Source organism: Triturus cristatus, chromosome 2_2 (assembly GCF_964204655.1).
Source record: "Triturus cristatus chromosome 2_2, aTriCri1.1, whole genome shotgun sequence".
NCBI lineage: Eukaryota > Metazoa > Chordata > Amphibia > Caudata > Salamandridae > Triturus > Triturus cristatus.
In genome coordinates, this window is record NC_140582.1 from 589,972,402 (window position 1) to 589,994,576 (window position 22,175).

The window sequence follows — 22,175 nt, forward strand, 5'->3', positions numbered from 1 at the left end:
GTTGTAACAGCGCACTTCTTCTACATGAGAAGAATTACGGTACAATAAATTCTTATTGGAAAAGCGCTCAACTGTTTCTTCTCTGTATCTCTCTGAGAGCAAAACAAGAAAGCACGAGTGACTGGGTGAAAAGTAGTATATTGTTTCCACGAGTCTGAGGTTATTGTGTTCTGAGGCTGCCAAAAACGAATATTTCTGGTAACTGGAGATTCTAGTGGCACTGCTAGCAAGCTAATGCAAACCATAGGCTAACATATGCGGTGGGGGTGCACAGAGTCAGTCTGCCACCAGACCCACAGTATATGTTATCCGTAAACAGCTTAGGTACTGCATGACAGGGTACTATTAGGACTACACTACAAAGGATGCCATGGCTAACAAAGATGTAACATCCTTGGGTTGGATCAGGACTATCTGGCAGCTCCTTAACTTGAAAGCATCAAAGTCACTTTTATTATAGTTTGGCTGTGAGGCAAGGTGTTTTTCTAGGTTTCATGAGGACTCTCAATCAAATTCATCATTCTAACTCAGAATAAAAATACATTTTCCTTGCTCTGAATCATAAATCTTAGGTTTCTCTTGATGGTTGTTTTTTCTCTCTTTGAACATATGATTAGTATGTACTTAGACTACCGTAACACTTGACAAATTATACACATCTGTTCAAGTTGTATTATTTTGTTGCAATTCTCATGGCTCAAGTTCCTCAAGACAAAATTATCCTACTGTTACCTTTCCATATTTCCATATAATATGAGGGACCAATTTCTGGTTGCATTTTAACACATAAATAACTCTTTGTCAATCTCACATCACCCAAAACTCGACTGACATACATAAAATAAAGAAATCTTACTATGCATTACCAGGCCTAAGTGCACTATTTAGGCATTGAACAAAAACAGGTTTATCTTTATATGTGTAACATACAGCAATATATGAAACTTGGGGCTTCAGATCACAAGACAAACCTGCTTTAAACATGCTTCAATCCAACAGTTCAGATCTACCTCCATTTGGTTGAGGTTGTCCCTCTTTTAAATGGACCAGAAGTCTGGCCTAGGTCTCCAGAGTCTGTAATCTCCTGCTCCAGAATCTTCAGCTGGAGGTGGATGCTCTCTTGTTTTGCAAGTTACCTAAATCTGGGCTTCACAGAATTCATCCCTACATGTTTATTCCTGTATCCTGTGATGACACCAATTGGTTAAGAAAGAGAATTTTACAAAAAACAAGAACAAAGTCAAATGTATTCTCCATTTCCATGCCAAGATTATAAGACTGTTGGGCCTGGCCCTTTCCCTATGGCCACACCAGATTTTTGCCTTCGCTTTCTGAATCAATTTCCCATTGGCTTTTAGGACTCCTCACACTTTACTCCTGTTAACCTGTGATAAAGAGCTTTTGCTCTCCTTCTAAACATGGCAAAATTGTTATACACCTGATTGGATTACTTCATTTATATATAAGACCATAGTATATGGTACTACATGTACCCAGGGCCTGTAAATTAAAGTCTACAAGTGGGTTGCACCACTCATTACACCACCCACTAATCTACTCTTTTAAAATATGCCACTGCAGCTTGTAGTGCAGTATTAAACTGTCATTAATATCTGACAAAATAAACCTTTTGTCAGTCATAAACCTTACTTTCTAATATTTATCACTCATACCTACAGTAGTCTCTAAAGGCTCATAGAGAATGGTACATAGTTTTTTTAAAAGTAGGGCATGTATTCTCATGTTGTACATATACTGACAGTGAAAAACTTCTAAAGTCACTGTAGAAAGGCTACCTCTTCCATAGTTTAACAAAGAGTTACCTCACTGCACTTAGGGCCCAATTACGACTTTGACAGTGTAGTGCAGGGCCCACCACACCGAGTTTCCTCCTGTCTGGAGGGCTGGTTTTTGGCATTCCCCTGGCGGTGCCTCAGAAAACTGCCACCGCAATGGGAATACCAAAAACAGTATCTGCACAGCATGGACTGAAAATTTCATGCAGTGAAGGAACTGGGGTGCATACACACAGGGGGCACATCTTGTGCCCCCCTGTGTGCATCCACTTGCAGAGGTGGCACAGGGGGCCCTGCAGGGACCCATTTATTCCCTCTCCACCATTGTGTTCATGAAGAAGGAACTTCCATGACACCGCCGGCAGAGAGGAAACTTGTAATATGCTTGGCGGGACCGCAGTTGTCCCGCCAAGCATATTGCAGCCTACTGACTACCGCAACACCGCCAGGGATTGGCAGTTTCCTGGCCGCTGCGGCAAGGCTTTGGCAGTCCGCTCTAGTCGTAATAGGGCATTCAGGAGACCCCCACGCCCCCACAAGTCTGGTGATCTGTGGACCACCAGGCTTGTAATTGGGCCATGAGTGATAACTTCAGTTTGGAAATAGATAGATAAATACTTCTTCCACCCATTTGAATTATAATTCTAAATCCTCTTTAATGGTAAAGTCGGATTTTAAGTTTCTATTCTGAAAGTGCTTCTTTTAGAATGTCGGTATTTTGTTGCCTAAACCAAATGTGCCTTTCTGGCAGCGTCCAAGAAGACTGTGAATAACTCTCCTGTGGTGTGTTGTCTATTTTTTCCGGACATGGGAAGAAAAGGGGTTAGGAGTTAGAGGAAGTAGGTCTTCCTGACGGGAAGGATCTGGAGGAGCTGTGCATTTCTCTGATTTGCCTTCAAAGGACCCTGCCTGCAGAACATACAAATGAACCTGACACTAGACCTACCCGTGCCCTTTTTCCCCTAACCAGGGAAGCGTGGATAACTAGTCAATTCTAGTTTGGAAGTAGGTAAGGGATTGCCCCTGCAGAAAGGCTAGCACTGAGTATAGAAATGGCACCCTCAGAACTCCTCACTAATACACTCCTGGACCTATGGAAGATCCAGAGGAAGGACTTTCCTGCTGTCTGAAGAAGGAAGACTGGACCTGCTTGCATTGAACCCAGTATCCCTAGAAGTGACTCCAAGGGTCAATTGGCTGACCTCCTATATGAGATACAGGAACACAGAAAGCTTCTGGAGACCTTCCTTGCAATTGCTCAGCTGACCAGAACCAAGTAGACCTGCCTGAACCATGATGCTGGCCTCTGCTGGAGCAAATCTTGATCCCCAAGAATTGCCCCCCAGCTTCTGGACCCTTGGCTCACATCAGAGTGTACTCCTCCTACTTTAGAGCTGAGCCACAGGTCAATATTCATAAGGCTGGGATTCATCAAGAGCACGACAGAGCTCCTTGCATCAGCAATGACTACCATATCTACTGTGAATGCGAAGTCCCGATGGCAACCAGGGGCCCGATTCACAGAATTAACTTAAGACAAAATCCTAAACTTACTACTTTTGGTATTCACAGAATGCACTTACTACTTTTGGTATTCACAGAATGCACTTACTACTTTTGGTATTCACAGAATGGATTTACGACTACTAACTTTACGTCCGCACTCGGGCCGGATATTCCGGCACGGAGGCGGAGCTTCCGGCCCGGAGACGGAGTTTCCGGCCCAGAGGCGGGGCTTCCAGGCCGGAGCCGGGGCTTACGGGCCCGAGGCGGAGCTTCCGGCCCGGAGGTGGAGATTCCGGCCAGTGGCGGAGATTTAGCCATGGCCAAAATCTCCGCCTCCGGCCCGGAAGCCCCGCCTCCGGGCCGGAAACTCCGCCTCCGGGGCGGAAGCTCCGACTCCGGGCCGGAATTTCTGGCCCGAGTGCGGACATAAAGTTAGTAGTCGTAAATCCATTCTGTGAATACCAAAAGTAGTAAGTGCATTCTGTGAATTCCAAAAGTAGTAAGTGCATTCTGTGAATACCAAAAGTAGTAAGTTTAGGATTTTGTCGTAAGTTAATTCTGTGAATCTCCTGCCACAATGAAACTCTAGTAGCGATCTGCTCCAAATGCCAAGAACGATCTCCTTGAAGCTGCAGCTGAAACTCCTCAGATGGACTTTGACTATCAGAAGGTAAACTCTTCATCAGGACACATCTGGGCTCTGTTTCTCACTCGTCCTCCATCGCAGTCAGTCTGCACATGTGGTTTTGACCGAGGCAACATAGCCATATAACTGCGAGTGCTGCTTTGTGCTTCTTGGTGCTATTTTTACCTGAAACCTAAAAAAATTATAACTCTGGTTCTACTGATTGGATGTTTGTTATTTTGTTGTCATTTTTCCTATTTAAATAGTCTATATTTTTATAAATTGGTTTGATATCTTTGGTGTGTTGTGTTTTACTTTTTATTGTTAAAGTACTGCATAAATACTTTACACATTACCTCTCAGATAAGCCTGACTGCTTTTGTACCAAGATATCAGCTGTTTGAGCACAGGTTTATTAAGTGACTTTTGTGGTTTACCCTCACAAGGACTATGTTTATTATTTGAGTGATGCTCTCACCCCTCTCAATGGCTCTCACCCCTCTCAACTAATAACCCAATTTCTTACAAAGACTTAGACGTATCTTATAAAAACACATGTTGTGGTCCGCATTAGCTGCTCAGAGTGAAAATAGATATAGTGGTCAAACTGTGTCCTACGATTTGCAGAGCTCCATCGTAAGGCCGACTTAGAACAGGGCACACTTACTGAGGCAAATTCCCAAAGGCATTGCGGGATATCTAAAGTAGCACTGCTGTAGTACAGTTTTACGTAATCCTTCATGACTTTGAAAACCAGCCCTGTAATGTCCAAATCTCTATGAGTAAAAGTAAAAAGAGGGCACAACACTCTCTATTTTCAAGAATTATATAAAAATATCCACAATTTATATCCCTTTTAGGTGTTTTAGGGCCAATTACAAAGGCATGTAAGAGTACATAAAATAATACTACAGTGGCGCAACTTTACGTACCCCTAAATGCGTTGTGCATAGACATTTATATACAAGATTTTTTCTCAAGCAACATCCAGAATGTTATCCGAGTAAGTGGCATCCTTAAGATGTTAAGCGGCACCACCCACACATGGTTACCTGCTTTCTTCAGCATACCAAACTGTCTGCCGGTAGTGGCAATGAAAAGGCATTAATCGGCATCTTTTCTGTATAATAACGTGCCAGGGCACCAGTACGCAGTTAGGGGCATATTATCAAGGACGGCGTTAAAATTATGGCGGGTTTAGCGGCAGAAAGCTGCTGCTAAAGCGGCGATAATGGGCTTGATAATATGCCCTGGAGAATTCCCATAGAAGCCCATGTTCACACCAGAACATGAACTTCTATTTAAATTCTCAAGGGCATATTATCAAGCCCATTATCGCCGCTTTAGCGGCAGTTTTCTGCTGCTAAACCGGCGATAATTTTAAACCTCGTCCTTGATAATATGCCCCTTAGACTTTCAAAATACAGAGATACTTTTTGTGAGACAAGAAGTTGCACATCATATTTATTTTTGGATACACTGTCGTTTTTTAGTTCCAACAAATTGGCCGAAAACCTTTTCTTGTTGCCATGGGAAACTCTACAACCATACGTCAAATACGTGAAGTGCGAAATAGATTTAGTGAATACCTTACTCACAGTGCAGATACTAAAAGTTGATGAACTGTGTGATAGATTTATTCGGGAATTAGTGGGAACTTTTCTTGGACCTTTTAATTGAAGTCACTTATGCCTCGTTTGAAATTGTCACTTTATCACAAGTAAAAATGGATTGTATAGAAAAATAATTAGCATTTTATTGGACCAACTATTAGAAAGACATGCGTCAATATGCTCATATTTTCCCATCAGAAATCGGTTTCCAATATGAAGAAATACACAGTTGTGTGCACTTTTACACATGAATAGGAATAGTGTTGCTATAGTCTGGATAAAAAAATGGAATTACTGGCGTTACGAAACCATTCTATTGGAAGACTCACGGATTCAACAGAGTAGTTCAATACCACAGCAAATCAAATGAGAAAAATAAATAAATATCATTAGCTGCTCCAACGAAGGTTTTAAAATAAAGGGCCCAGCTCGCTAGCGGCCCATACCGACACAAGTGAAGAGACATCAGTGGTACCTGCGTTAGTTCATTGGTGTCTATCAGCCCGTTGTTGTCGGCGTCAGCATTTTTAAAAAGCTCATCTACCACCAATTTTCTCCTGGCAAATGTATCTTCGGTGTCCTTTTCACTTTCCAGTTTGACGGATTCCTCATTTAGCATTTCAATAAGAGCATTCTTCATTTTCCTGTACTCTGTCTTTTCACATTTATCACCTGCAAGGAAATACATGTGAATTTAACATTTTAAAAGTAGTTGATTTTTATTAGCATACAACACAGGGGAAATTTTCGAGGTAACATTAGGAAGGTTCCTGTAGTTGATAATTTCGTTATTAAATAGTTTGTACCCAGTGCTTGAAATGGAAAAATATAAGTGCAGGTTCTCTGCTTGCTTCTGAGAAGTGCGGGTACACTCCAATTAAAAGTATAGCATTTATCTTGAGAAGTGCCAGTACTCTCCCTCTCAAAATAAAAAAAGTGCCAGTACTCCGTACCGGACAGTACCGACCCATTTAAACCAATGTTTGTACCTTTATTCTATCATAAACATGACAATCGCCCACACCGCCAACTCCTAATGATGTATTTAGTGGGCACGTGCATGCATGGCATGATTTAAGTTACCTTGCCTTATCAAAGATAGAACGATTATTGCTAGTTAATGAATAATGAAAGAGATAACAATCGCACAACAATTTGTTTATCCACATCCAATGTTACAAATGAGTAATTAATTTATAAATACATGGATGTCAATTCTCTGTGCATAAACATAATGTCATAACTGAAAAGAAGAGGTTTGACGATGTATTCAGAACTTTACACTATTTCACATGTCCACCTGTCATGTGATTCAAACTATATTAAATCATATCTTACATGTACAAGATGCAGATACGACTCTGATTAATTAAATATATTTGTTACATATTATATAAAAGGGGAAGGTGTGTTATATCTAAGGTATTATTCTATGCACCTTTCCTGTTTCTCTGCCTCTGCTGCTCAGCCATTGTGAATGGTATGGGTAGAATGTTTGTGTGGATGGTGATGTCATTGGAATGTGTGGTTTGCCGTGAGGCAGAGTGTCAGTTGGATCCTGGGCTGAGTAGCAGAGAGGCTGCCCCTGGTGCCTTATTACATCTTTTCTGGAAAACCTACTTTACATCTAATAACAATAAACGTATTAATCTTTAACCTAACCACGTTTACTGGAACTCCTTTACTACGATACAACAATATTTCTTTCGAATTTACCAATGCATACTGCTCCAATCTTGTCGAGCACTTACACATTGTGTGCTAGCGTATATTTAATTGATGAGTTCGGGAGATACATTTTCCAGCTGAACACTCTTCAGTGTTACTTATGCGTTAATGTTAGTAGATTACATTAGTTGCTCATGTATTTTATGGTATTGGCTGACTTACCTTGACATTTCCTCATACCCTGCTACTACTTTGTGCAATATTGACTATCATTAACCATACCCCTGACCGCACCGACCAAATGCAAATATAAGTTATAGACTGCTTTCTGACATTTCTGCTGTAAACTAGAAGCAATGTGGGGCCTAAGGACGCTGTTGTTCAGAGTGGAGTACAGACTCAAATGGGGTATGTTTATAAGTTATTGTAATGTATCTCGCTTGTACATTATTTCAGAACATCTCAAAGTGAATTGAGGAGCTGTGGACCTTACAACTTGGAAATACTTATATGCCCTTACTGTTCTCTTTTGCTCCAATCTGTGCTGTCGGCAGTCAATGCACCAACTCAGAGATTTCCGGAGCAGAGGTCTGCTTATACTCCAGACATCCTTTAAAAAGTGTCTTTTGTAAATACCTAATCTCAAAGGCTTTGGAATGTAGAGATACCAAGCTTAAAGTAGAGTATGGAAGCAATCACACTTACTCAAGATGAAGACCCCATAGATAAATTGAGTTCAATGGAGGTAGCCTATACAATGTGTGTTTTACTTTGGAAATTTGGAAATGCCCACAGGCTAGTAAATTTATGGCATTTCCAAACATTGATCTGACCTCTTTCTACCTTGCAAATGTTTGGGTATTAACTCAAATGTGGGTGAAGTATCTTCCCTTCCTGAATTTGATGGGATCTGATCATACACAGATTTGCTTTGGTGGAAGGCTAAGAACTTTCTCTATGGAAAAAATGTTTCCTTGTGAAGAAAATAAATGTGCCTGCCCAGATCGGGCCCCATTAACCCTTTGCAAAATAGTACACTATAAAGAAAGCCACACAACAGGAATAGGAGCCTGCAGTAACTGTCGTCTAAGATTCCCAGTAGTATACCTGGAAACCCTATCTAATGCACCATTGGATACTGATGGGAGTGTTGGTGAATAGTATAAAAGATTAAAAGTATGTTTAACTGTACATGTAAATCCCCCCCTTTTAATTTTTATTCGTGAATAAGGCCTACCATGACTAATGAGTAAAAACATAACATGTTCCATAAAAACAATTGGAATGTCAATTTAAGTGCACATTTATGGGTGTGGTGGACCTCAACCAACCTGTCCTTTCATGTGATTGAAATTACATTATTTCGACCCATTCAGAAATATGAGATACTGATTTAGACATTTTGTTTCACAAGTGTGACAAAGTGGTTTACTAGTTTGGGTGGCTTGGTGTCCACCACAAGTAATAAAGTCACTAACTTGTTAGGCCCTGTCAAAGGTTTCATTAATTTAAACCTGTGCTCATCCGCTTGTAGCTATAGAGAGGCGCAGACAGGCTTAACTTAATGAAAATGCATAAACCAATAAGAAGTACCAGTTTAAAAGTCAAAAACCCAACTCAATAAAAATGCCACTCCAATATTCTAATAATGGAGAAATACCTAATAAGTAAAAAGACACCAAAACTACAAAAACACAGTGATGGGACATCAAGATATGTATTTATAAAAATGAAAGTGAAATTAGTGTCAGAAATTGCAAAGCACCAGTGAGAATCAATGGTCTCAGTAGACAGGGACCTAGGCGTGATTTAAGGCTAAGCATGATGGAGCTGTTGTTCAATAAATCAAGTAGATTGGTCTCACTAAGGTCTTGTAGGGAAGTTAAAAAAAGTTTCAAAGTCTCAATCTGAAAAGGGATAACTCTTCTCCACATGGGAAAAACTTGAAATTCAACCCAACGCCATGGAACTGCATGTCGGTTGCCTTGAAGCTTCGGAGCAAAAGTTTAAACAAACTCCCAAACTTAGTTTGGGGCTCACCTACCACAAGAGTATACTTTCAAGGCACCCAGGACCTCAGGGATAGCACCTAAATACTTTCAGTGCACATTCATCAATGGTCCCATCAGTGTGAGTGTCTCGGGTGGGCACCGGGTCACCCTCAAGAAATGTTGAAAAAAGGCTGGCTCTTGCCAGGGGAGCCTGCTGAGCCTGTGGAAAACTGGGATCCCTCCCTGGCCCCACAAACTTCTGGAGCTGTGGGTGCTCCGGGTAAGCACAGAGGCACCCACTTAAAGAAGAAAATGCCAGCTGCTGCTGTTACCCACTATATGGGTAACAGCGGGGGAATTGGCTGGGGCCATGGTGGACCTAGGGCTCCCCCTTTAAGGTCTAAACATAACCTAAACGTGGGTATCATAGGTGGGCACTGGTACATCCACAAAACAAAAACATTTTAAAAGAAAAAAGTGAATAAAAATAAGCATCAGGAGCAGATAATGTATTATTCACTCCTTGAAGAGGCGCCCCATAATGTCCTACAAGAGCTCTTTACAGTTTTTTTTGCAGCTTCGTGATATCCCTAAGAGGAGTAGGGGCACCATCACACATTTTTTTACTATTGTGGTGGGATGCAGGGAGTGCAGCAGCCCCCCAGCAACATTAAAAAAACAGTAAGTCTCTTGGGTCATTAAATCCCTGACCGCTAGAGAACTTACAATATTGTTCAAAACCACTCTTAGCTGGATCTCTATGATTTTCAACTGGAGATCCTTTTGTGGTTATTATTATGATTGCTTTTTGTGGTCTGAAAAGAAAGAATAAGAAATATGTTGGTTTTAATTCTGATAAAAAGTTTCAATTACAAAAATAAAATCAATATGTCTCTGAGTGTTTCTTGTAAAATTTTTCAGCCGACAAAATGGAATCATAAAAACTGTGTTAAGAGAAAGACTCATAGACATGTTGATTTTATTTTCTTTAACTGAAACTTTATTAAACTTTTTTTTAGTAATCACTGTTATTAAACATAGCATTGTGTGGATTACTGTTATATACATTTGATTACAAATATTGGTGATTTTTGGACAAATATGATAAATCTGCTTTATATATAGTGATATGGTCACATCTTTATAAAGCAAAATGGTAAACTTTTTATACTTAAGTGTTATGACTCATTGACAAAGTCCGTAAGTCTTCCTTAATGTGGGCAAAGCCTGTGAGACTAAGCGCACGCTGCGCATGCCAGAAGTCCATGTGCTGCAGATGTAGGTGCTTGCAGGGTATTGGGGGCAGGGCTTGGCCACAGGCCAGGTCTTGTGCTGAACACCATGCTGTGCAGACCAAAATGCCAAGTGCTGCAGGGGGTATGGCACTGGTAGGGGATTAGGTGAAGGCTATGCAGCCAACCCCATGCCAAATATACCAATTACTGTCCAGTTCCATGCAGTGGAAAAAAGGCAAATGAGGATAAAACTAGCCGTGTGTTCATATTTAAGCTCACTAAGAACATTTTGTTTGCCCCCGTGCAGCAAAAAACGATGAACGTAATTACACCACTATTGGTATGGGAGCAAAACTTTACACAGAAGATAAGATTTTCATGGTTTAGTGTACATCTGTTCAGTAGCTTTTGAGCTACTGTTGTTTAAAAAAGGTGGACTTGAAAGTTTAAGGCTTTTGTTTATCTCAGCCATTTCAAATTATAATTTTCTGTCAATCACAACAGAATTTTCTGACAAATTAGATTGGGTGATGAAGTGGATTAATATATTTTTCACCAGCATGAAAAATTAGGATTTTGAGTTTATGAAAAGAATTCCCAGCATAGGGTGCCTTTATGAGAGATGCCCGAGCAGGTTGACTGCTGGGGCCTCCCAGAAACCTAGAAAATAGGAAAAAATGAGTTTCATGTAGTAAAATTGCTGTTTTTATGAAAACTGAAATCATGCGTTTGTCATTTTATGTTAGGAAAAAAGATGAATTAAAAAAAAATGATGTAAAAAACACAGCTATAGTTGAGAAAATACACTGGTAGTATGTGCACAGGTAGAGGCTGCAGATCTGGCTGAAGGTGAGGCTATGTTGCCATCAAACCACTGTGCGTAGCCAAAGGGCACAAAGGGGATTGTCTGCTGGCTTGAATTGGGCAAGGGCCTGGACATATTATGAGTGTAGTACTTGCAGTAGCTGACAAAGTGTATTCTACTTTGTTTTTATTGCAATATTAAATATCCTAAGCGCAATTTTAAACCCTTTTTGGAATATACATTCACTATCCAAAGATCTGAGAAATGATTGCCTAATCACGTAATGAATAACTTAATGAGCATATGATCAGGAACATGTACGAACATAAATGACGTAACAAAATGACCTATATAAAGGACATCATTAAACAATAACCTATGATTTTGTGCACATGATACACAAAGGGTTTCCTCTTCCTCAAAATTGAATAAGTCTTGTGTCTCTGCAATGTCTATTAGGAACCTTAATTTAACTCACTCACTCAGGATTGTCAAAGCTTTTTTATAATTATTATATAAAAAGCAACTGTTGCCATAAGTTTACTGATGTAATCATTACTTAATATATGGCCATTTTAATGCTACTGTCATAAAAACAAAGGGCCTGATGTACAGCAGCATTCTGCATTCACAAAACTTGAGATTCACTTTAGGTTTTGGAACACGTCATTCTGACATATGCAAAAGTCATTTTCCTAGTCCGAAAAGCCTTGCCAACTCGCAAAATGTATTTTGCAACCCATTCACAAATAAGAGGAAGTGTGCAAAGGCCATCCACCTCCTACCTGAAAGTCACAATGGTATGTATCAATAGTTTACTTCTGCAATTGTAGTCACAAATCTTTGAGCAGGTATTGATAGCTGACATGGGAACGTAACTGAATCAGAAAGGAGAAACTGAGCAGATTTTACAACTTCCCATATGGGAATTCCACTGTGCAGACAGTTTTCCTGAGACCACTGCATTCTTCCCTGATATTTTCCTTCAATTTAACATATTTTTAAAAGCATTCCATGTCTCTTAAAAACACCCTTCATGAAGAAAAAAAAGTCACATTTAAATAATTAGAACAGAGTGATGTGGGTGTTCTGTCCCTCGCAGTCAGACTGGGCAATGCCTTTTAGCACAGTTTTGGCATACTACATTCAGTTGGAGTGAAGGTTTCACTTACAGGACCTTTTATCAGGCTTTTGTAACCCATAGTCCTCCGTGGGATTCCTTTTGGGTTCCCACAATCTGAATGAGAGACATTCAGTCTCTAGTATCGGTCTGCACAGGACACTCAGCCCATGGCGGGGCTGTCATCTAGGTACACAGATTTTAAGCCTGGTTCAACACCCCACGATATTTGGATCGTGTTTGCCATCCACTTACCTAAGTAACAATTGTTTCTTTAACATTTTAACATATTAGGCAGGTTCCTTTGAGAGTATTGGGTCGCTCTTGGGGGCATATCAGCAAGGCGATGCGATAAAATTATCGACGCTTTAGCGTCCGTTTTAGTATAATTTCTTCGCCTTATCAGCAAAGCCACGCTATCGTGTGTTTTGCTGACTTAGACTTTGCTGACGTAGTCGCGCTACGCAAAGCTCCGCGAAACAGTAAAAAATCTCCACGAGCACGCAGAAATTCCATGAACACGTGGAATTGCTTGTTCGCAATGCTTTTTTCCTGTTTGCGAATGCTGTTTGCCTTCTCGGGGAGAAATATCTCGCGAACACACATTTTGACAACGCGAACAAGCAAAAAATTCCGCAAAGCCGCGGAACGCAGAATTTTTGGCAAGTCCGTGTTCTCCATGGAATGCAAAATTACCCAAATTCCGCAAATTCCGTGAGCGGAACGGAATTTACCGCCCAGGCCTAACGCTAACCTGTGCCGCGATGATAAAAGGAGCGGTAACCGTGCTCATTGCAGGTTTCTTTATGCCTGCTTTTCCTTTGACTAAACAATGTTAGCCAATGGGTGGTGGATTATAGGGCTGAGACCCCCTAGCCCTATCAACAAGGTAACCCCTGTCCCTGTGCGTTTATCGCTGGATTTCCAGCGATAATCGCACCTTTTTGCAACTATCACTGGTTTATTTATGACAATCGAGATAAGCGTTGCTGATAGCACGCTATCTCGGCGATATCAACCAGCGATAGCTGGCGATAATTATCCTAGCGCTAAGTGCGCTTAGCGCTAATTATCGCCGGTTGTTGCGGTTCACTACATAAGTATATCAGTCACTTTGCAAAATGCTGGGCTGGTTCCATGTGATTTGTTTGCAATTTGCACTTACTGGTTGGTGACCAGTCCAATAATACATCAGATCTTTAGTCTTGGTGTGTAGTACTAATGTAAGAAAACCTGTAAATTGTATATGCATAAAGTAGCTGGTTCAGATCAGTATGAGGGAAAAATCTAGCAATTCACAAGTCAAATAGAAGATGAACGGGAGAATAAAAGATGTAGAACCTTCCTGAAAAGGAGAACAATTTTCCACATAACTCTAAACAGATGTGCATTGAACAATGAGAAACAGCAAGAAATGTTACAAGACGTGTTTCATTGTGTTTTAAGAGTAGCCAGGTAAAGCAATGTGAATAATGAATGCACATTACATGAAATGTATCACACACAAATGTGAACAATTGTATCAATAATATCCATAGCTAGAGCACAAGATAGAAACCGAGCTGTTTCTTGGCACCTAATGATACATCTCATCTCAATGGTACTACTTTCATTATTCTCAGAATATTTAAATTTAGCCTTGAAAAGATGCAATCTTACTCCCTGCCCATTATAGGCCAACAGCTATACTTTGTGCAAAATTCACTAAACTCTCATAATAGGACTGACACCGATCTCTGCAACAAACACATTAATCTTCTGAGGATTTGTATTAGGAATCCAGCATAGAACCAATGGACTACACAGAGTGCTCTGCAACAGACACAGTAAGCTTCGGAGATATGGGACTGCTGTGTACCCAGAGATCAGATAATAAACGTTGCCAACAGATATAGCTATTGACATGACATAGTGGGATGATATTCGTGGTTTAGAAATTCGTGAGCAGTCTGTAGTTCATGTCTTTACAACTTTTCTCCCTTAAGAGTAGAAGAAATGAGCATAAATGAATTGGGTAGTAATTACACCAACTGCCTGTTAAAATTGATGCATACATGCACGTATATATATGGCTATGGAAGAGTCCTGGAATGGGGCATGACACTTTTTCACTTAGATAGACCTACTGTCTAGATTTTGGTTCAAGCAAAGATATTAGCATTTTCACAGATAATCCTAGTGCCTCTTTTTTTCTGAAGCTGTGTTTAATTCAATTCAATTCAATTTCTTTATTCGGATACAGATATATATCCATAAAAGTACAGACAGGCAACAACATATACAATGAGAATTAACCAGCAACAAAGAAGACATTAGAAAATTCCAGTTAAAAACTGGTCTTCCAGCAATACAATGTGCATAAATGAAAACATGATAAAAAAGAACAGATCACCAAAATGTTAATTTACCATAAGTTAAAATTGAGGGTTAAAAAACAGAGTGGATTAAGCAAAATTCACGGGGGCACATAGACTTGCGAGTGCGCACTGCCGCTTTCAGAAATGAGCCCATCCGGAAAATGAGCTCATCATCTTCCAAAGCAATGAGCTTCCCATAAGCAGCTTTATAATCAATCGCAGGTTTTGTCTTAAAATAAGGTATCAAAAACCTTTTAGTAAATATCAAATAATAGCTACAGAAGAATAATAGATGCAGCATAGATTGTTTGTGTTGACTATTGCAAGGACAAGGCAAATGATCAAGATTAGAATTATATCCTGCTGGAAAAAAAAGCATAAATTTCATAGTATCAATCCTTAAGCGGAAAAATAGACCCCTTTCCCAACGGCCAATGGGTTTTAAAAGATAGCCAGACGGGGCGTGGGAAATGTTCTCAATGCTCATGTATCTAGCAACAGACGATTTCTTAGACTCCTTATCACATCTGACATTCCTGTAAAATGAATATAAAGCTGTTTGAAGGGATATTTTACTAACAATACCAGGGTCTAAGGGGTTTAGGAATAACTGCTCATGGTTCACACTGATTAAACTTTTGTAAACAGCGGCCCGCCAGGGTATTTCCATCCCCCTATCACATTTTAGACATTCAGATATAATCTCCCTAGTAAGTTGAGCCGCAGGGTTTTTCCAAACTCGGAGCCAGAATAATGCAGGACGAACCATAATATAGTCTTCATTGTAGGGCAAATTGAGTTTACAATGGCAAGCATACTGTGAAGAAGAAATGGGGGCACCCAGGATTGTGCGACAGAATCTATTCTCTTCTTCCTGGATACTACCGCAATTAGTAAATCCCCATACTTCTGCGCCTTAAGTGGCGGTTGGAATACATTGAAGTTCAAACTTCTTAACAGTAGCAGAAACAACCTCTGTGTTTCTAGGCTTGGGCAGACCGAGTATTATATTAGTACAATTGGAAAACTTTCTCCTGCAGTGGGCCACATGTTAAGCCCACAGTACGTTAGAGGCAAAAACCAATCCTAAATAAGGGAAAGTGCGAGTGCTTTGTAAACTGTTTGAGTCTAAATCAATTGATGAATTAAAATACTTCTTCAAACCATACTCCATCAAAAAAGATTTTTTTAAATTGGTGCATAAATCCAAACTGGGCATAAAGTCGACAAAACCCTGCACCAGAATGCTGATGGCTTTTGGAGTGCAGCCCATTAGGACCGCATCGTCGGCATATAAAAGGGCAGGGATTTTGTTGCCATTAATGCAGGGAACATCGTGGGTGAGTGTTACCAGTGATTTATTCAGGTCATTAATATAAAGAATAAATAGCAGAGGGGCTAGGATGCACCCCTGCCTAACCCCTCTCCCAACTTCTATGTCTTTTGATACCTCACCATCCCTGCTAATACGCACCTGGGCGTGTAGGTCTTTATGCAGGTAAGCTAAAAAATGTACAAGGGACTCATCCAGACTATAGTTTAAAAGAATATTTAAAAGTCAAAGGCCGAGGTAAGATCCATAAAGGCTAAATATATAGGTGTTTTTTTCTTTGCTATATTATATTTGCCAATAATCAAGTTGAGGTTGAGGCACTGCTCAACTGTGCCGATGTTGCTTCTAAACCCCAACTGACAGGGATGTAAAATCTGATCTACCTCGGCCCATGACCTAATCTTGTTATACAGGACCCTTCCTAAAATTTTCAGCGTATTATCGATCAGGGAGATCGGCCTGTAACAACTTGGATTTGAGCGTTCCCCTTTTTTAAAAATTGGCACAATAATACTGGAGGACCATGTATTAGGTAAAATGGAATTTGTTAAGTTATTAAAAACTTTCAACAATAAAGGTGCCCAAACATCTGGCTGACTTTTGATAAGATCGATGGGTAGACCATCGGGCCGGGGACTTAACAGCTCAGGCTCTGGTCAATAGCCTCCTCCACTTCAGATAGGTTAATCAAAACCCTCGTTGGAATTTCATACTCATTAATTTGAATAGATGGGACTGGAGCTAAATAAATCTTCGTAAAGTGTGCTTCCCATGCCTCACTAGAGATATTACAACTAATTGTGTTCAAGGGATGTCCCTGAGACCTCATTTCTTTGACCGCTGACCAAAAATCATTCCAGTTTTTTAGCGTGACTGCCCGAGCAAGATTATCCCAGCACTCTCTTATAATTTCCTCTCTTCTGGCAGAGATGGCTAATTGATATCGTTGTCTGAAGGATTTGATAAGAAGGCTATCTCTAGGTTTACTAACGAGCGCCCTACGAAGAGCTCTATTAGCTGCGGAACAGTCAAGGTTTACACCAGCCTGGACCCGAGTGTGTTTCCTTGTTGGGCCTAGACAACAGAGTTTTGACGCCCACGCATAACTTGATGAAGGCGTCAACTGCCTTAGAGTAGTGTTCCTTAAAGGATAGGCAGATATCAATTAATTCAGGATATGTTCTTAGCATCCTGCCAAATAAAGCTTTTTTGTGTATACCACGCCAGACCAGTCTAAGATTATCGGTGGAGGGGGACAAATCCCTTGCACCACACTCTTTATCATTGATCGGCCTGGGATGAAAACTCAAGGTTAGGTTGATGGGGTTATGGTCCCTAAAAACTGTGGGCACTACCTCGGCTTCTAACACATGATTCTCTAATTGTGACGTTATAAAAATAAAATCTATGGTAGACGCCGAGCCCCTGCCTCTATAAGTAGGTTCTATGCATTTGGCTCTTGTGGGTGCAGCAACAAGTTCCATCACATCTAAAAAGTTATTTGTGCTTATAAGGTTTAGTAGTTGAGCACCCCTATTGCATATTGGTGCCTTAGCAGTGGGGTGAATAGCTGAATAAATACTACTTGGTAACTTAACATTAAAATCTCCCCCTAGACAAATTCCTACAGAGTTAGTGACACGATTAGAGAACTGTAGGTTTGAAATGAAATTGAATAAATTGGTAAAATTCAGATTAGGAACATTCTTAAAATCATTATTATAAAAATTAATTAAACAGAACGAGGCCCCCCGTTTGTAAATTATAGACTGAAATGCATCATTGTCAGTAGCAAGGGCCCTTGCGCTACCACCTGCCGTAATGTTAATTCAAATTGAAAGACCTCCTGCCGGCTGAACGAAGTTTTGGGTGGAAGCTAAAATATTAAAACATTAAAACCCCTCCAAAAATAACTCCCTTGTAGCCCAAGTCTCCTGAGACATTAATATGTCTTGTTTTTTAACTAGATCCAGCCAATCAGGCAAGTTCATCTTGGACGCCAAGCCAGCAACATTCCAACGCAATATTTTAAGAGTGGGTTCTACCTTAAGAACAGATGGAATATTCAATTTAAAAATTGGGGACACAATTGGGAGAAGCATCGGCTCAGATAATACTACTGTAGTCGATGAGGGAGACAGTCAATCCTGACTGTCCAAACCCGATAGAGGCAAGAATCTATTGTGTAGGGGCAGGGGAGGGGCAGTAGGAGGTGCTTCAGAAAATGTTGCCCCAGGAAAGGTTTGTAAAAATAACCCAGGGGTAAAGCCCATATGTTGATGGATATGTTAGACTGGTCCTCCTGTGCCATTAGTAATGGTATGACTACTGACGGATTACGAAAGTTACTAACTATGCAATCCCCTTTGATACTCTTTGTAGACTGCCCCACCCACCCAACTCTACGTACCATAATGATGTTATCAACAAATGGCACCCTAAACCCTTTGTGTTTAGATAACCAATCTACACTCTTATGGCGTAGTTGGTGCCATGATTCGACTGGATTTGGCCTTAGAGGGTGCACCCCTGTCAAGACCACTACATAGGGACAAGCCGCCGGGGCAGGTTTAACACGTCCCTACTACCGGTGAAATCTGACAGAGGTATGATGTCAGTATCGACCTCACTTGATATACTACCTGCTGCATGGGTGTTAATGTGCGCCGCAGTGGGTATTCGGGCAGAGGTAATAATCCGAGGCGTGTTATAACAGATGTACTATCTGGATTAGCATTGTTAAAAATACTATTTACTGCACCGTTGCCCTCTAGCACAGAACACTTTTTAATTTTCTCACAAACATCACATGGGGTAGGGTTGGACACACGGGGCAAGATACTAGAATTAGAATTTAGCACATTATTAGATGGTGCAAGTACGTCTGTCCTCACAAGCATAATAGGCACTGTGGGGCTGTCCTGGATGATTACATTTATGTCAGATGTCTTGTGGCGAGGCAGGAGCAGTTGTTCCCTCAGAGAGGCAAAATGACTATTAAGTACCTCTCTTACACGTTCAAAAACAGTGTCCACAATACGGTTGGTAACATCTTCACCATATCTGTAATTCTCTAAAAAAGACAAGTCGGTTTCAGTCTGAGCACTAACGAAATGACAGGGTTCAGCAGTTGGAGTGTGGACGTGGGCTACAACAGTCTGGGGGTTTGGAGGAGCACGTACCCATGAGCTCAAGTCAGAGCGAGATACACTGGGGCGGGTGGGTTGCTTCCTCTTGGCACTAGTAACTTTGGCAGACTTTCTTTTTCTTTTCGTTGCACCCCGATAATTGCCTCCGGGGCCATCGAGGTATCCAGTGTAGTTACAGCTGATGGAAAACCATCAGATATGGTGTCTTCAAAAGGAAACGTGCAATTTGTGCTGATACCGTTAGGTACGCTAGCGTTCTGATAAATGCCCACCTAGTTTAGAGGAAGAGGGGGTGCCCCCACACCGAGGGACAAACGCCTCTCAGTCAATTTGATCTCATTAGATACAATGCTAACAGCCCTTTCCAACAAACTGACAATACTTGTCGTAGTCGGCCTCAAGGGTAACTGTCCCACTCGCTTTCCCATGGTTGCGTTGGGGAAATAAAACAAAAGGAGCAAAGTAATTGTTCTCACCTCAATGGGCTTGATAAGTTCAGCGGGGCTCTGATGAAAGAGGGATGGCCCAGCCTAGTCTCCTCCGGGCTTTGAGGGGCGCAGATGGGCCTGCCCTTGGCCTGGGCTTTCCTGGACATGGCCCGGGCACGCCCGAGCGCGTCCCGCGCTGCGGGAGCCCTGTAGGCCTTTTAAACGCCTCCTGGCGCTCTCTGGTGGCGTCGGCGGCGTGCGCGCCGCAGGTGCTGCTGGGACAAGTGGTCCAATGGTTCGCCATAGTCTCCCAACGCTGGAATGGCCGCAATGACTCTGGCGGTGGCACCAACAAAGCAGGTACGTTAAATGAGCTCCCCCTCTGCAGGAGCCCTGAAGGCCTTTTAAACGCCTCCTGACGCTCTCTGGTGGCGTAGGCAGCGTGCGCGCCGCAGGTGCTGCTGGGACAAGTGGTCCAATGGTTCGCCGTAGTCTCCCAACGCTGGAATGGCTGCAATGATTCTGGCAGCGGCACCAACAAAGCAGGTAAGTTTAACGAGCTCCCGCGCTGCGGGAGCCCTGTAGGCCTTTTAAACGCCTCCTGGTGCTCTCTGGTGGCGTCGGCAGCGTGCGTGCCACAAGTGCTGCCGGGACAAGTGGTCCAATGGTTCCCCATAGTCTCCCAACGCTGGAATGGCCGCAATGACTCTGGCGGCGAGGGCGGCACCAACAAAGCAGGTACGTTTAATGAGCTGTGTTTAGTAGGGTCCCTCACCCTGGAAAAGCATGGTGATGATGCCACATTGTTGGAGTGATCAATGTTTGGACACCTGCATCTAGGGTCACTAAGCCACATTTATAAATTGCAAGGTTACTTGCTTAGTGCCTGCGGAAGGAACCTAGCAGTGTGAGTCCTTTTAGGAAAGAGGAGATGTCCACTTTTTGAACTACTGTGAGCGTAAAGTGATGGTCAGACTTGTTATAATGTTATTTACTTAACATTATCAACCAATTTTTTTAAATCACCTTGTATTGGTAGCTCTGACCTTATTAAAATGCTTTGAATTCAAGGGAAAAATTGGAGAGCCACAGCTGGAAATGCGGACTATTTTAATGAAATGTGAATGTAAAATACCTGGTGCTAATTTGCTTTTGAAGCAACTGCATTAGTACTCCAAATTAACCCTTTACTCCATTCATCTCTTTAGTCCAAATCTCCTCCCTTTAAATGTAAAGTGATGCTGCCTATATCTTAGGCTATGTGATGTACTGTTCAAGAGTATAAGGGTCTTATGATGAGCACTCCACAGTAATCTACTATAACTTTGTGCCCTGTAATTTCCAATACTGGAGCATTAGTAAGTCTATGGTGTAACTCTAGGGCGTGGGGTAGAATTGAGTTACTGGCGTCCCTTAGAAATGAGAAATTACTTATTATAAGTTGTAGGCACATCTGGTCCATATTGCCTGATTGTTCCTCATTTTCTCTTCTAAAATATGGAACCAGGTGTAATATCACAGACTAACAGGGTTGCTGTGGATCTTCTGATCCCAAATTGTGGGGCGAATACTTGACCAACTGACAACTCTATGTATGTATAAATGCAGTTATTATTGTGAAAGGTTTTTTGGGAACTGTACCAAAGTAATTATAAGGTTTTCAATAAAATAACCATTGAACTTAAGTTATGTAAAATAATGCAAATAAAATAAATAGAGCAGGCTGAATTCTCAAAATTCAGACATCTGCACTTCCTGGTTTACACCTATGAATCAGTGTACATTTATTTTAATTTCGGGAAGTTACAAAGGTTCTCAGAAGTAGTTTTAGAAAACCATTGTGAGTTGTCATTTATAATCAGGCACAGCCATATCTACATATATTATCATTTCAAATCCGCAGAAATCAATGGACATTAATAGTACAATTAGAGTAACTAGTAATTAAACTATGATATACCACTCAGGATATGATGAGATCGCTCTTCATAATGGATCCCATTTTCTGTAGCCATAGTGGTGGTAATGCAGTAAGAATTTGGCATTTTGACAAAAACTTAAAATGCAGACTTTAATAAAATACATTAACTTCTGTTAAATTAGATACTGCAGTTATATAAAGCTATGTTCTTCTCCAAATTCCCGTTATCTTTTTTTTAGTACATTTGTGTCAACTTAGTTGCTGTGTATATGTTAAAAGACACTCCACACCTCAAATGCACAGTACTCCTGACATCTGAAAGAATATACACTATATCTGCCACAGATATGCTGCTGATATCATAAAGCCACAATGACTAACAATTCTTTAAAAACTTTAACAATCCCTGAAATAGATGCTTGTGGTAGATAATTCACATCAAGGTTTGTACTTAAGTCAATGATGTAGTCACATAAGTTGAAAGCAGTGTCTAAGCTAATAGCAAAGTCTGCACTGTCAAAGTGATAGTTTAATTGATCACTCCGATGCATTGTTTTTCTGTTACCACTGTATCCACAATAACCCGATCTTTATGAACATATAATTTGTTACATAGTCCAATATGGTG

General features: G+C 41.0%; 1 protein-coding gene across 2 annotated transcripts in view; it reads right to left on the reverse strand.

Annotated features, from left to right (window-relative positions):
- FSTL5 (follistatin like 5) overlaps window positions 1–22,175 on the reverse strand; it is a 2,810,134-nt gene that overhangs the window by 1,486,118 nt on the left and 1,301,841 nt on the right. For both annotated transcript variants that reach the window (XM_085641771.1, XM_085641770.1), the window contains exon 5: window positions 6,016–6,212. In XM_085641771.1, coding sequence (XP_085497897.1) covers window positions 6,016–6,212 — 197 coding nt within the window. The remainder of the gene's footprint in view (window positions 1–6,015; window positions 6,213–22,175) is intronic.